Source organism: Harpia harpyja, chromosome 7 (assembly GCF_026419915.1).
Source record: "Harpia harpyja isolate bHarHar1 chromosome 7, bHarHar1 primary haplotype, whole genome shotgun sequence".
Lineage (NCBI taxonomy): Eukaryota > Metazoa > Chordata > Aves > Accipitriformes > Accipitridae > Harpia > Harpia harpyja.
Genome location: NC_068946.1, coordinates 36,438,056 through 36,452,851, shown reverse-complemented (window position 1 = coordinate 36,452,851; position 14,796 = coordinate 36,438,056). Strand labels below are relative to the sequence as shown.

General features: G+C 36.9%; 1 protein-coding gene across 7 annotated transcripts in view; it reads left to right on the top strand.

The window, feature by feature from the left end:
* The window catches only part of CSRNP3 (cysteine and serine rich nuclear protein 3), a 112,981-nt gene that overhangs the window by 89,685 nt on the left and 8,500 nt on the right, over positions 1 to 14,796 (top strand). For 6 of the 7 annotated variants that reach the window (XM_052792213.1, XM_052792214.1, XM_052792218.1 and 3 more), the window contains 3 exons: positions 3,880 to 4,139; positions 11,039 to 11,335; positions 12,803 to 13,834. In XM_052792213.1, the coding sequence (XP_052648173.1) occupies positions 3,880 to 4,139; positions 11,039 to 11,335; positions 12,803 to 13,834 (1,589 nt within the window). Of the gene's footprint in view, positions 1 to 3,879; positions 4,140 to 11,038; positions 11,336 to 12,802; positions 14,252 to 14,796 lie in introns of all 7 variants that reach the window. The other variant, XR_008235955.1, reaches the window with a different exon arrangement.

Here is a 14,796-nt window from a genome sequence, read left to right as displayed (position 1 = left end):
GGCATGCAAGCCTTGCACAATCTGTGTTCCTCACTCTGAAAGGAGCTTACTAATTGATTAATGTCAGTAAATTTTGTCTGGGCATATGTTCATACTTTGTGATATATCAATAAATATGTATCTTGTATGTTCTTCTGCTCTGTCTTGAGTTAAGCAGTGTCCTTAGCAGTAATTACAACTGATTTGAATGTACTATTTAAGGCACAGTGCATGCAAAATAACATATGCCTCTGACTCTTGATAAGATGATCTGAGAATCTGAGTTCTGCTTGGCTTGAAGCAAAAGGACTGAATGAGTTGTAGAGCACTTTGTCCCTGATGTTGGAAAATGTTCAACACTTCCATTCAATATCCAATAATAATTTTTTCTGAGGTCACATTAAGGCAGCCCTGTGCTCAGAGATTTTAGAAAGTATAGTAGAGCAAGAACATAGTGCCTTTGCGGTGCTGACTGTGCTTCCTTTCATGTCCTTGGTTACTGAGGTGGTTGCAATTCTCCAGTCCCCTCACTGACATTTCTCATCTATGCTTTTGGGTAATCAAATAAAATCCTGTAATCTTTTGCAGTTCCTGCCTGATCTGTTCTTGTAAGCAACGTTCTCATAAATATAAATATATTCTGGCTACTTCTTAGCAGTAACATAGAAGAGATGACTATAGAGTTATTGACGGAGCCTTAGCTCTTCCCTTTAATGAGCTCTTGGGTGAGACATAAGCAAACCCAAAAGGCAGGATGTGTTTCAGAAAAAAGTAATCCTGTGTAATCTGAGGGCTCTGAATGTTTACATGCTTGTTTACTTATATAGATTATCATATAATTTGTCTGACTCAGAACTATAATGTTAATAAATAAAACCATGAACTTTAATGACATTTACAACAAATGCATGTCAGCTCTCACGCTGTCTTCAATACAGTTGTGTAGTGCTGGGTTTATAGTGCTGGTGGTGGTGCAGTTACCGTATGCCAGCATTTTCTTGAAGTTCAGCTTAATTCTATTTTAATACAGTTTTTGTCAGTGATATATTAAAAAAACCCAAACAAACAACTTTGATGGTGTGGCATTGACAATTTAATTACTAAAAGTATTAAGAACTGTAAAAAAGTTGAAGAAATGCATTAATGGGTTAAGACAGCTCATGACAACTGCAGTCTTACATTATTAATGTTAGTGGGTAGTGTGTGAATAAAACTTAAGGTTGATCATGTATAGAAAGTAGTATGAAAGTAGTATGTCTTCTGTGAAGAGACTGACAGTCTTAAAAAAATGGAAGCACTTTTATTGCAGCATTTGCTATTTCTGCCAGTAAGCAGCTATGTCAGGAGTTCCATGGCTAAGGTCTGTACCAAATTACTATAAATGTAGACCTTATGTGGTAGATACTGAAGTTTACAGGTGAGGATTCAAAGGCATTTGCTAGCTTGTGTGATTTACAGGCACAATTATCTTCTATTTCCTCATGAAGCTTTTTTTTTTTTTTTAATAAGATTAACCTTCTATTTTTCCTTTCCTTTAATATTTTACTATAGCTTTATCTCTCATTCCATTTGTGGCTGGTTCTTTTACTTGGTAAAAAAGCTGCTTGCCCTTCAGTAGCTGTCAATATTTCTTCTGAAATAGAGCCAAGATCCAGCTGAGATCCAAATAACATCAATACTGTTATATCAGAAATTGGATACATCCCAGAATGCTTTAGATACCTCCTTCAGCAGAAGCGGGATTGTTTTAATATGAACTTTCCTGTGTGTAAGAGCATATAGGCAGTGAAGGTTCTGACTGAGTATTTGCTTTCATGCTAAATTGAATGAGAATGTCACAATATCAAAATTAGCCTGTCTTCCAAACTCTAAAAATTTGGTTTTATTATAGTTTTGTTTTGAAACCGTGGCATATATGAAAAAGAATAGTACATTAAAACAATATTTAATTAATCATGCAAAATTGACACACCCCTATCAACTAGTCTCTTCTGACAAAATGACCATCTTCCCCCACTAAAAGCTTGCTATAAATATTTTTGACAGGCTTTGTTGATAGGAGATTTGCTTAAACTTGGATGTAAGTTTAAACATGCCTAATGTAACAGAATTTGTCTTTTGATTCCTCTATGTACATCGTACACCTTTTTTGGAACACCTTTCACTGAGAGCATGTAAGTGAATATAGGGCCTGAGTTTATTTACCTGTTTTGTATTTATAATCTAACATACCTGCAGCATATCTGTAGAAGTGCATGTTACTTGTATAATAAACCATGCTTTTAGCTGCTTAATCAGTGTTTAGGAAAAATAATAATATTTCAATGTTTTACTGAGCCCCAAATAGTTTTATGATTATGTCAGTAGGACATACTGTCTGTAATTTGGTTACAGAACTATATTTTCTAATATACTTGGTTTTCATATAGTTAGGTAGATTATGCTATTTTTTGGACTGAATCACTTAATGTAAAAGTTTGGGGGTTTTACATTTGTGGTGATTAACATTTCACTACATAATAGTATTAGAGAATGAACTATGTTTTAACCGTGACAATAAACCGGACCTGTTACGAAACGAAGGCTGAAGGCCAAGTGCTTCCAACCTCTAGAGGTGGTACAATTTTAGATGAGCATTGAACATCATGTTGCTGTTATTGCTTTTATAGAATGGTTCCAAGACTTTCAAGGGTGGTCAGGCACCTTTTAAATCATTTTACTGCCTGAATTCTGGCAGTTAGGTCTCTCATTCACACCTACCCAGTTGTTGCCTGTAAACTGCAAAGCAGTGACTTACTATTTACCTTCTCAACATCCTTTTGCCATTTCGCAATAAATCAAATAAATCAGGCTGCTCATCTTAAAACCTAAGGAGTGTTTCTTATCTTTCTCTAACGTTTGTGTCTCTCATTTTTTCTCTAAAGGCTCACCACTGTTACCAGTGAGAAACAATAGATCGGTATCTTTGGAAGGCGTTACTAAATGTCTGTAGAAAAAAGAACCATATTTAACAGTTAAAATTTGGCATTTGTTTTTAAACAAATCCATTTCATATGATACTGCATATTTTTATAAGAAAAACTGAGCACGAGATCAGAAAAGAATTAGAAAAACTAGATGTAATTTTTTGTCAAAATTTGACACATTAGACTACATACACGCACATGTGTATTCAGTGGAAGGCAGCAGAAAGAAGGATGAAGGTAAACAAAAAGGAAGTGGATCTGATTGTTAATCAGCATTATTCCTATATTATTCTGTGGTGATGATGATGGTATGAATTTCTGAGACAGTCTGAAACACTAAACACATTGCCTTTATAGTTTTTCTAACACTAATTTCTCACATTTTAGATTATAAGAGATAGAAATCTCTTCTGCCAATGTGATCCAGTGCTTTAAATCTGTAGTTACAGATCTCTATAGCTAAGCCTTGCTGACAGAATAGTAACAGTTTGTATAGACCTGTGAGGGACTGGGTCCACTGTTGTCCTCACTGCTGTCACATGCAACATTGTTTTGTTTGCAGGGGTTTGAAGAGGAGCAAGTCGCTGTCTTTGAGGTGACACTGTGAAAGAAGTTCCTTTTGCTGGAATTTCTTGGCTTCCTTGGTAAAAGGACAAAACGTTTTTATACCGCTATGGGAAAACACAACTGTCCTGGCCAAGAATTTCTGTTTTAAAGCAGACAATAGTGCTCATGATTGTAGCAGTTTGTAACGGCTTCTAAGTTTGCATATATGGTAAATATTTCTAAGGTTATCTCCTCATTTAGACTACACACTTTGGAACTTCATTGTGTACATCGTCAGGTATTGTTAAGGTAAATGGAACTACACAAGTGACGGGTTTGCTGTATGACTCCAAGTTATCATTCATACTGTAATCTGCATCTGTTCTAGCTTCTTCAATCCTGAAGAGAGAGAAGCGGAAGAGAACAAAAAATGTGCATTTTAACTGTGTTACTGTGTATTATTTCACGAGAAGGCAAGGCTTCACCAGTGTTCCCAGCCAAGGGGGAAGCACACTGGGAATGTCTACTCGCCACAACAGTGTACGCCAATACACGCTTGGAGAGTTTGCAATGGAGCAGGAGAGGCTTCACCGAGAGATGTTAAGAGAACATCTAAGGGAGGAAAAACTCAATTCTCTAAAATTAAAGGTAAAAATTATTCAAGTCTTTGATCCCTGCCTTATTTAAGTAAATGACCAGTGTCAGGGCTATATGGGCCCAATGTGTTTGTTAAACAAAACCATTTCCTTTCCATCAACTCCATTTCAATCGAAACAATGGCACTTTTCTTTTTTTTTGTTTTACTGAAGACATACTGATATTACCAAGTGCTGTTGTAGCTCTTATTGGTGCTTTACAGGGAGACTGTTGTTTACTCCCTGTTTTCTACAGAGAGGAAAACAAAGGCAGAGAGTGGTGGAAGTTAGCCTTGAACAGGGTGTCCAGCAGAAGTCTGGAAGTGCCAGGAAGAGAACGAGTCTTCTGAGCCCTTGCACAGTGCCCTGTTAGACAAGGGAAGGGTAACATCCTAAGTACAGCAAGTGAAACAGCTTATTGACTTGGCCAACTTGAGCAAATTTGGTAAAAAGTAAGAAACAGTATTACTAAAAATGTTTTCTTTTTTCAGTGTACCAATTTGTATGTTTGTGCGTCTTTAATATTTCACAAAAGGATGTCTGTGTTAGAAGAAATGTGTCAGACAAATTAACTGGCTATATCAGTTTAGCTAGTCAGGACAAATTTTGGCTAGAGTTTTGAAGCTGTCGGTTTAAATACAGCATAGGAGAGGAAAGAAACTGTGTATTTGAGTAAAGGAGAAGAGAAGGGGATTGTGTTCTTGGAAGTGTCCCTTCTGCCCCTTTAAAACTGATGGCAAAACTTCTGATTTTGTTATGTTTTTGTACTGGATGAAACACTTCCTGTGTAATGGCTTGTGTTATATGTATATCCAGGGCTCTTTTTCAGATTAATCCTGTAATTAAAAGTGAACAATATTTAGAATTGTAACTGAACTGCTGTGGTCCATAGCCCTTTCTTCTGTGAGATTATATCTGTTTCAGATACTACTACAGTTGTCCAGAGCAAACTGGCACCCTCTAAGTTTAAGAAATGCCTTTCAGCACTTTTCCCATATAGTGAACTATGTTCATGAGTTCTATGTCTGAACTCCTGAAGAAGTGTGTAAGACCCTTACTATTACTTTTCTCAGTCTCCTAGTTGTTTTTTATTTGAATAACTAAATAGATTCTTAAATAGTTCATAAAACTTGAACTGTCATAATGAAAACAAACAAACATAAAACCACTCAGGACAGAGGCAAATTAAAGACAGATATTTGGACAGGTTGGAAACCAAAGGCTAGAGTGTCAGTGACTTATCACTAGATAGAAATTATACCTCTAAACATCTCGCATCACAGGATCTTCAGAGCATCAAGTGTGAATTGAGCTGTGTCAGTGTAACCGATGACTCTGTGTAGATCCCTTGGCTGACTTCCAGGAATCAGCTCAGAGAGAGGAATCCCCAGTGGAGTAAAGAATAGTAAGGCATGCAAATATTTCACTTTTCCTTTTCTTTTTAGAGCTAGAAAGTAACTCGAGAAAAATCACAGATCCTATTTACCTGTAAAGATTGAATGAGGCTTTTTAGCCTTCATCTGTATGGAGTAGAGCGTGGCTCTTCGTGCTTTCATAATTCTCCTCTTGGCTGGGATGGATCTCCGTTCTTCGTTAGCTTACTTCAGCCCACTCTTTTTTTGGGACATAGACTCTACTTTCTGCTCCTCTTCCAAATCCAACACGTTCTTCCATCTCCCCAGTCACTTGTTTGAGTGGATGATAATCTTTACTGTGACTGTTAAGTTCCTCTTCGTAAGTACTCAGTGAATAAGGAAAGCCTGATTTGGATTCCTCCCTGTCCCCTAATCTTAATTGTTTCCTTTTACCAAATAGAAAAGTCCTTTCCCCCTACACCTAATTCAGCAGTGGTGGGATTCTTTCTTCACTGAATCCCAAGAGTGGCTTAAAAATGGTAACATCTTACTAGTGTAAATCTTTTCCTAGAGTAAAATATTTCTCTTCACTCTAGAGCATGTATAAAAACATAGGGAACAGAAAACTTCCTTCTTGAACTAGTCCATTAAACTCAGCTTCGTTGCATCCCTGATTATACACTTGCGGTAAAAAAATAAAATAAAAACCACTTTCCCTCCCAAAAGCAAACCCAGGAATCACTGAGTTAGTGAGGAGTTGCTGTAAAGCACTGGGCATGTTTTATTTGCTTAAGTCAACTGGGCCGTTCCCATTATAGAGATGGAAGAGCTGCTTGGTCATTCACATGGTTTCTAAATGAACACAGAAAGAGAGTGCTGCAGCATTTCAAGGTGATGATGTCAGTAATTATGATCTTTAATGAAAATGTACTAATCAGGATTTGCATCAAAATTACTGTACATCTGCACAGAAAAATGAAGGAAATGAGAAAATGAAGTAGGGCAAAGTTTGCTCAAGAAGGGTTTTCTGTTTGAAAACCATTATGCAAACAGAAAGTAACATTTTCAATGTGGTTTTCAATTTGTTTCCCTGGGTTTTTAAAATTTTTTGCATTAGATTAAAATATGTAAGTCTGTAGATAGAAAGCATTCTCTCTTGTAGAATTTGTTAAAAAAATAGAAATACAGGAATATATTAAAATTTAGTCTCCATAATTTTAGGTACTGTTTGTTATTTTACTTGCTAGAAGTGAAGAGGCAAATAAGAAACTACTCTTAATTAAAAGCAGATGAAGACTTTAAAATCATCTTCAAGTCACTTTAGCCATTTAGCACCAGCACTTTGGTGTAAACACTGCTGACAGTGGCATAAACACTTGTTAGCAGCAGAGTGTGAAAATTCTAATGGCAATCTGGACATGAAAGCCATCTTGTCAAGACGAAAGGTACAAGGTAGGCTTTACTTCAGTACATTGTCATTTAAGAAAACTTTATGAGTAAGCACAGTGAATTAGTTGGAATAGCCCTTATTGCTTACTCATAATGTCTGCTCAAATTAAGATCTGTGAAAATGATTAGGATGACCCTAGTGATGTTAAGGCTCCCGGGTCTGTGGACACAATTGGTTTCTTTTGTGGGAAATTGTAAGGAATAATTTCCAGCTAGGGCAGGCAAAGGTGTCTAACCTAAATTTTTCACGTTTTACAGACGAATTGGAAGTGAATTTCACCCAAAGGCTTCACATATTCATTGGCCCTTGCCTTGTTCTGTTGTTCTGACATTAACCTTTAGCTTTGTGCGAGAAATTCTTCCCATCTACATATCAAGTTTAATTCACATGAGCAATATTATGACAATCAAGAGAACTTAATGTTCCCCTGAAGTTCTGTATTGGAAAATGTATTCAATGGTTCTTGATAATCTTCTTCCTCTTGTAGTTACCCAATTACTTGCTTGAGAAATGTTCAAGTCTTTCATTTCATTAATTCATTCGTTCTTTGTGTGACAAAATTGAGAAAAAAAGTCAGAGGAGACAACAAGGAAGTCATCCAGCAAAGGAGTCGGGAGCTAAGGCGCTCTGAAATGGCAAACTGCTGTCTAACCCCGCTTGATGCCCAGGTGTTTCACTTTACAGCCTGCTGGATGCATACAGTATTCAGCACGTGACTGGTGTCCGTTCCTTAGTGCTCTACCGCTGTGTAGCAAAGCAGTTCAGATTTGCAGGAGGAGGAGGAGAAGAAATACATGACGGGTTTGGTATGGTTCTATAGGTGCCTTTGTAAGCTGAGCAGTTACAGCATTCACCTCATGGGTAAGTGCCTGAAACTTAATTTTTATTAAATAGTAATTGAATAAAATACTGAAATAATTAGAGAAGCAGGAGTTAGAATTCTTCCCCTTCCCCAGTTTCAAACTGAAATTCTGGTAGGCAGTTAAATAACAGTGATCTGCTTAAGGAGTGGTTTGAGTCTTGTGTATTTAAAACTAGAGAAATCAGAATTCTTAGGTAGGTCATTCTCCAATTATATAAAAAAAAAGAAAACAAAGAAACATAAATACACTACTTAGTTGTACCTAGCTAACAAAAATGGAAAAATATAAAAAAAAAAATCAGGGATGCCATTCTGGATTTGAACATTCAGGCTGAGTTGCATGTACAGTGGACTATTCCCTCCCACTAGCTTCAGGCAGCTAATTCAAGATACATTTAATTACTCTGTGGATGTACCTGTCTCTCACTGTAGATTATACAGAAAAAGGATGACTGCTAATGTTGTCTTTCCTGCCTTGCTGAACGAATATGTTGAAATACCTGGTGTAAATAATCTCTCCATTGTCCCAAGGCCAGGCAGAACTGATTAGGGAGATATTGCCCTTCCTTTTCCTAGCCACTCTAAAGTGAAATGAATAATACAAAATAGAGTAAGAAGACAATCTGAAGGAAGTTTGAGAGGACGTTTAGAAAATGCCTGCATTTAAGATGAAGAAAGAGCTAGAAGTATATGCACATAAAGGGATTTGAATGTTATAGGGATAACAGACATGGTAAATAAACTGAAACATGAAATGAAATGAAGGCACTAAACTCTGAAGGCTGCAGTTACGGAGAAAGATTGAGAACACACTGAAAAGAGAAGGAAACAAGAATGCCTATAAAGTGGAGTTGTGGAAGTGGCAGAACACCTCTGCATGAACTAAATACAGTGCTGAATTGCTAAGAAGGGATGATTACTGATCTCAGGAGAATTTTTCTTCGTGCAGTGTAATGTGCACACGTACACTGTATGTAAGGACTACCAGTCATGACACTAAGACTCTTCTTCAAAGGGGAGAGTATTGCTTTTAACCTGACTTTACAAGTCAGGAATAATGAGGGGTTTTTTTCTATGATTGTCCTACACAGTTGTTATAAACACAAAACTGCAATTGCAAAAAAGAGTAAGCAGTCAGTAGGAGTTCACCATTGAGTAATTCAATAATGCCGTAAATGACAGTTACAATCCAAAAGAATGTGGAAAGGACAAACTGTTAATATAAACGGGAAAATGAAACAGTTGGGAATATAATAAGAGCAGAAATAGTGGAATGTGTAAGATTCGGGACTGCTTTCTTACACATGAGATGCATAGCTAGATGGAGGTGACAGGATTTAGTAGCAGAAAAATGGGGAGTTACCTTTACAGTGATAATTGTTAAATGTCTAAACATTGAAATGCACAAGAAACAGGCAATGGTAGTTATGACTTCAGTATTTTATCTGTATTTAAAACTAGTGTCTAAAAATTTATTGGGGGATACTAGGCCAAGCTGAAATTTTCTGCAAGTAGATAAGGCAAAGCAGAGAAAGAACTTGAATGGCTGTTTTTCTGTAGATAAGAAACATCAAAACTACATTCACTGAGGCCCGTTTTTCTGCGGTCATGGTGATGCCCATGATGAAATCTCACCAGTGTGTAATTATCACATAGTTGCACCATGTTTTTTTCACAAAAGTATGAGACCAGGTGCTTGGCTACTGTAAATCAGCAAACTCATCAATTGACAGCACCACCTAGAGCAGGGTGAACATTGGGAGTCTGTTTTGTTTGTGTGTTTGTTTTTCCATTTTAAGCAAAATTATTTCATAGAACAATAATAAAAGAAAAAGGATTTATTATATGACAAAACATATCCCATAACTGCACTTGCTTCATGTTTGCTATGTAGTACAATGCTCAATCTGAGTAATTTGAGATTGAGAAAATATATTCTTTGTAGTGAACGTCATCATCCTGCTGAACTTTGTTTTAACATTTGATACTCTTTTGATTCTCAAGCAGTTTTCTCTGTAGAACTTTTATAAACCCTGTAGTTGTGTTATCTGGCAGATATAACCAGTGAGCTCTACCATGCATGGGAAAATTAACCTTCCTTCAGTGCAGTAAATGTTTTTTTCTTTTCTCCTTGAATATATACACCCCTTTCTATATGAGTTACAGGAATATGGTACAGAAGTGTGCTGTCTTATGAAGGTGGCACTGGATGTTTGTGCCTGACGCTTGTGGCCATTTAGTTTTGAAACAGTTTTTGAAAGGTTTGAGAGCTAGACTATACATAGGTAATCATATAGTGCCAGGATACTTATATCTACAGAGGCTCAAAAATTCATATCCCTAGGAAAGGAATATGAATCCTCTGATTAACTTTTCTCAAGATTCTCCACAAGAGGTTAACAACTTAATTCCTTTTTTTCTAAGTTTATTCATTGATTAACTACCTAAGAATAATTTGGACTGGTTAGTGAGGTACTAGAATCCACGACACCACAAACCTAAATGAGTTATTTTCAGGACCAAAGAGGACTAGAAAGAACTTAGGAAGAGCTATATGCATCAGCACTATGAAATACATTGCAAATAAACATGAAGTAATGTAGGTGGAAAGGGGCAAAATTAAGTGACTTCCAGGCTTAAAATTGCCAACTCAAGAAGCAAATACAGACATCTGCCCAAACGATTAAGTGGAAACGCTGCTTTGTGACCTCAGCTGTACAAACATCAAACAACTTGTCAAGCTGAAGAGGAACACGATAGCGAATAGTATACAAAATACACAGGTTTACAAATCTGTGATGCACCGTAATCTGAAACAGTGTTGCTAGTATAATTACTATCTCAGAAGGGATATTGAAGAATTTCAAAGAGCCCAGAGACAGGAACTAGAACCAATTAAGGGCTCAAAAATTATCTTATGAAACAATATAGAAAAGACTAGAATTTTAGAAAGGCATGACATCTGGCAAACAGCGACAAATTATAAAGGACTTAAAAAACAGATAAGAGATTAGAAACTTCGAAAAAAGGTTAGCTTCATGGCAAACATGAAACTAAAAATGTGTATTTAATTCACATGTTAAATGGGAAGGAACTGCCTTTTCACCCCATCTGTAATATTCTGGAACTTACTGGCAGTCATGCAGCATTTTTACATACGGCTTTCCACATTCATAATGCATTACACATACTTACATCTATGACACATATAGTTTAAGGACTTTGTTAATTGTTCTGTCCAACAGATGACAAAGAATGGTACAGTGGAATCTGAAGAAGCTAATACGCTGACACTGGATGACATTTCTGATGATGATATTGATCTAGACAACACCGAAGTAGATGAGTACTTCTTTCTACAACCTCTGCCGACAAAAAAGCGAAGGGCGTTGCTGCGAGCTTCTGGAGTGAAGAAGATTGATGTGGAAGAAAAACATGAGCTGCGGGCCATCCGCCTGTCCAGAGAGGATTGTGGCTGTGACTGCCGTGTGTTCTGCGATCCAGAAACTTGCACTTGCAGTCTTGCAGGCATAAAATGTCAGGTAAATGTCTATATGATTGTCATTATTTAACTATCAAGGGGAGGGGGAGGGGTGTGTGTGCATGCACACACATGTGCTTTTCGTTGTTAAAGTTATAACTACTGGAAATTAATTCAGTTAATTATTAGACAATAGCACTTTTGGATCTCAAGCCAGTTTTTTAAGGCCCAGATTTAAGAGTATACAGTGTGCAATACAAACAATCTCCTTAAACATCTTTATTTTATGATTGGTGTAGGCACATACATTGTTTAGGGGGTTTTTTTTGTTGTTATACAAATATTCTGGTCCTCATATTCCTCTTTGGCCTTTATCTAAATATGCAGAACAACAGAAGAATAGGTAGCCCGCAGATTTCAGAAGGGATATTACATTTTATTTTACAGACAATTCACATACTGTCCGAATGTGAATTATAGTCCAAACTCAATGAGAAACAATAAATGACACACTGTGGTATTGTCCTTTATTTAACATGCATGATACTTAAAATGCATGCATGATAACTTTGCATGTAGGCAATAAAAATACATCTGCTAATATAGCAGGTAGTTTTTCCTCGGCAGACTGAAAAGGTATTTTGTATTGTACATGTTTCCACTAATTCTCCTGAGTCGTTGTTATGCAGCTGAGTTGATTTCTTCCTGAATGCTTTTTTCATCATCTCTTAAATCCAAGCTAAACTTTCTCTGCTATTTTAAATAATATATTCTCTTTGCTGTTCCTGTTTTCATTTTCACATGTGGGGAAGATGTACTAGATTGTGTTATATGGTTCTCCTCCGCATCATATTTGATGTTTAGGTATTATAGTGTAGATGAAAATCACAGACCTTAAGCTACCTAATCGAACTATCCGACATGGGGATTCAGTCACATTTTTAAAAATTTAAGCTGGCTATTATTAGATATATAAGTTCTGCCCACAGTCTGTTGAGCTTTCAATATTGCATCTATAATTGACTGGATTATCTTTTAAAATGTAAATGAATTTTTATTCCTACTTCTGTGGTCAGTGTCCCCATTGGCAGCTTTATAAAGGGGTTTATATGTAATTCATTTTGTTTCAATAGGTTTCTAGTTCCCATGATTTTTACAAAATTTTAAGACTCTTTCTGGTAATGCTTTTGCCTGGATTTGAGCACAATGTGAAGTAAAGCTGTAGCAGATCCATAAATAGAAAGATTACCCATTTTTTTTGTTCCACTGTGTAATGCTTTCACCTATGGAACAGAAACATATTTTTCCTACTCTGCAACATTGTTGCATGTATGGGTCCCTTACTGTTCCTGTCAGTAGTACTAAATTCCAGGGCTAACTCTCTGAATTATTGTTAAGTTTGACTGTTCTTACAAGTATTTCTCAGGGTGAATCCCACTTCACTATTGTATTTCTCTAGGCTGCTAGGTTCTGTCGTATCACCAGGCTTATGCTACGTATTGTTAATCTTTATTCTTTTTTTTAAAAGGTGGATCGTATGTCTTTTCCATGCGGTTGCACTAAAGAAGGGTGTAGCAATACAGCAGGTAGAATTGAATTTAACCCTATCCGTGTACGGACTCACTTTTTGCACACAATAATGAAACTTGAATTGGAGAAAAATAGAGAGCAGCAAGTTCCGGCACTAAATGGCTGCCACAGTGAGATAAGTGCACACACTAGTTCTATGAGTCCAGGACCCCATCCAGTTGAATATTCAATTGCAGAAAATTTTGAGATTGAAACCGAACCTCCGGCTGCGGTTATGCATTCTCAGTCAGCCGAGGACTTGGACTGCCCAGGGGAAGAGGAGGAAGAGGAAGATGGGAGTAGCTTTTGTAGTGGAGTTACAGATTCTAGCACACAGAGTTTAGCCCCTAGTGAATCAGATGATGATGAAGAGGAAGAGGAAGATGAGGAGGAAGATGATGAGGAAGAAAAAGCAGATGATTTTGTAGAAAGCATGGGCTCCCATGCTGATATGGTGCCTCTTCCTTCTGTCCTTTGCTACTCTGATGGAACTGCTGTGCATGAAAACCACTCTAAAAATGCCTCATACTATACTAACTCTTCAAATCTGTATTACCAAATAGAGAACCACGTTGCTGGCACTGCTAACCAGATTGGTGAGACTTACTCAGAAAGGGATGCTGTCAAGAACGGTAGTCTTTCTCTGGTGCCTTACAACATGACTTCAGAACAGTTTGTTGACTACACACGGCAATCAGAGGAAACTTTTAGCAGCTCTCATTACCCTTCTGCAAACCCCTCAGTGATTGTTTGCTGCTCATCTTCTGAAGGTGACAGCAGTGCTCCATGTAACAGTTTATATGCTGAGCACAGGCCAAGTCACCCTCAAGTGGAATTTCACTCATTCTTGAAAGGTCCTTCTCAAGATGGCTTTGTTTCAGCTTTGAATGGCGACAGTCATGTACAAGAGCACCCTGCTGAGAATTCACTAAACCTCCCAGAAAAGAGCAGACTGCATGAAGAGTGCATCAAATCACCAGTGGTAGAAACGGTACCTGTTTAATATTAAAATTATCCTAGGACTGACTTCCTGTATTAAAATGCACTCGCATTGGATTTCCTAGAACCTTACTTTTTTAAGAGGTAGACAACACTTGGACTATAGTCAATGTTCCAGACACATTTTGTTTTCGTAAGCTACACTGGCAGTGGTATTGCACAAAACTAGTTCATGTAAAGATTTAAATAAAAATAATCAAACTGTCTTTTGATAAAAATAAAACACATAAGTAAAAAACACACCCAACATATTTCAAAGTAGCCTACCTATCAAAGTATGTGAGACCTGCCAAGCTATCTGAATCAAAGCTTCGTGTTTTTGATTGTCGGGCCTGTGCAAGATTGTTAAAAATGATACTTTGAAATAATCATGTTTAGAGTCCTAATTTTCAACATATCTGAAAAGATGGTAAGTTTAATGTAAAAGTAACTACTGTACAAAAAAAAAGTTTTAATTGTTCTGTACTGTATGTATTTTATTTATGGTAGTTTAGTACTCATGTTTTGATAAAAATGAACAGCATGTTCATTTGAGCAGAAGATCCATAGCTAGTTACAAAGAGCATGTCCACTTTTCATCTGGAGTACCTCGTATTCTTCCTTTTGTTTTTTCAATACCATTTCTGGTAAATTATCTTGAAACGCATTTTTAGAGTGTACTATTTTCTCTTTTACTGTTCTTGACAAACAGAAGAGTCAGAAAGGGGGCATTTACATCTTCTAGAAAGGTGAAAGGTAGACAATCCTCCATTAAAATTAAAATCAGTGGCATTCCAGAGCTAGTACCCCCTCCCCAAAGAAAAGGATCTTGTATATAATGGCAAAGCAGTAGCTTAAGCTTGCACAGCACCTTTTAGCCCAACAAACGTTCAGATACTTATGCACTTTAGTGCCATTTTGCAGTACTGTATTAACTGCGGGAACTGTGAACTATTTTGGAGAAATGCCATAGCT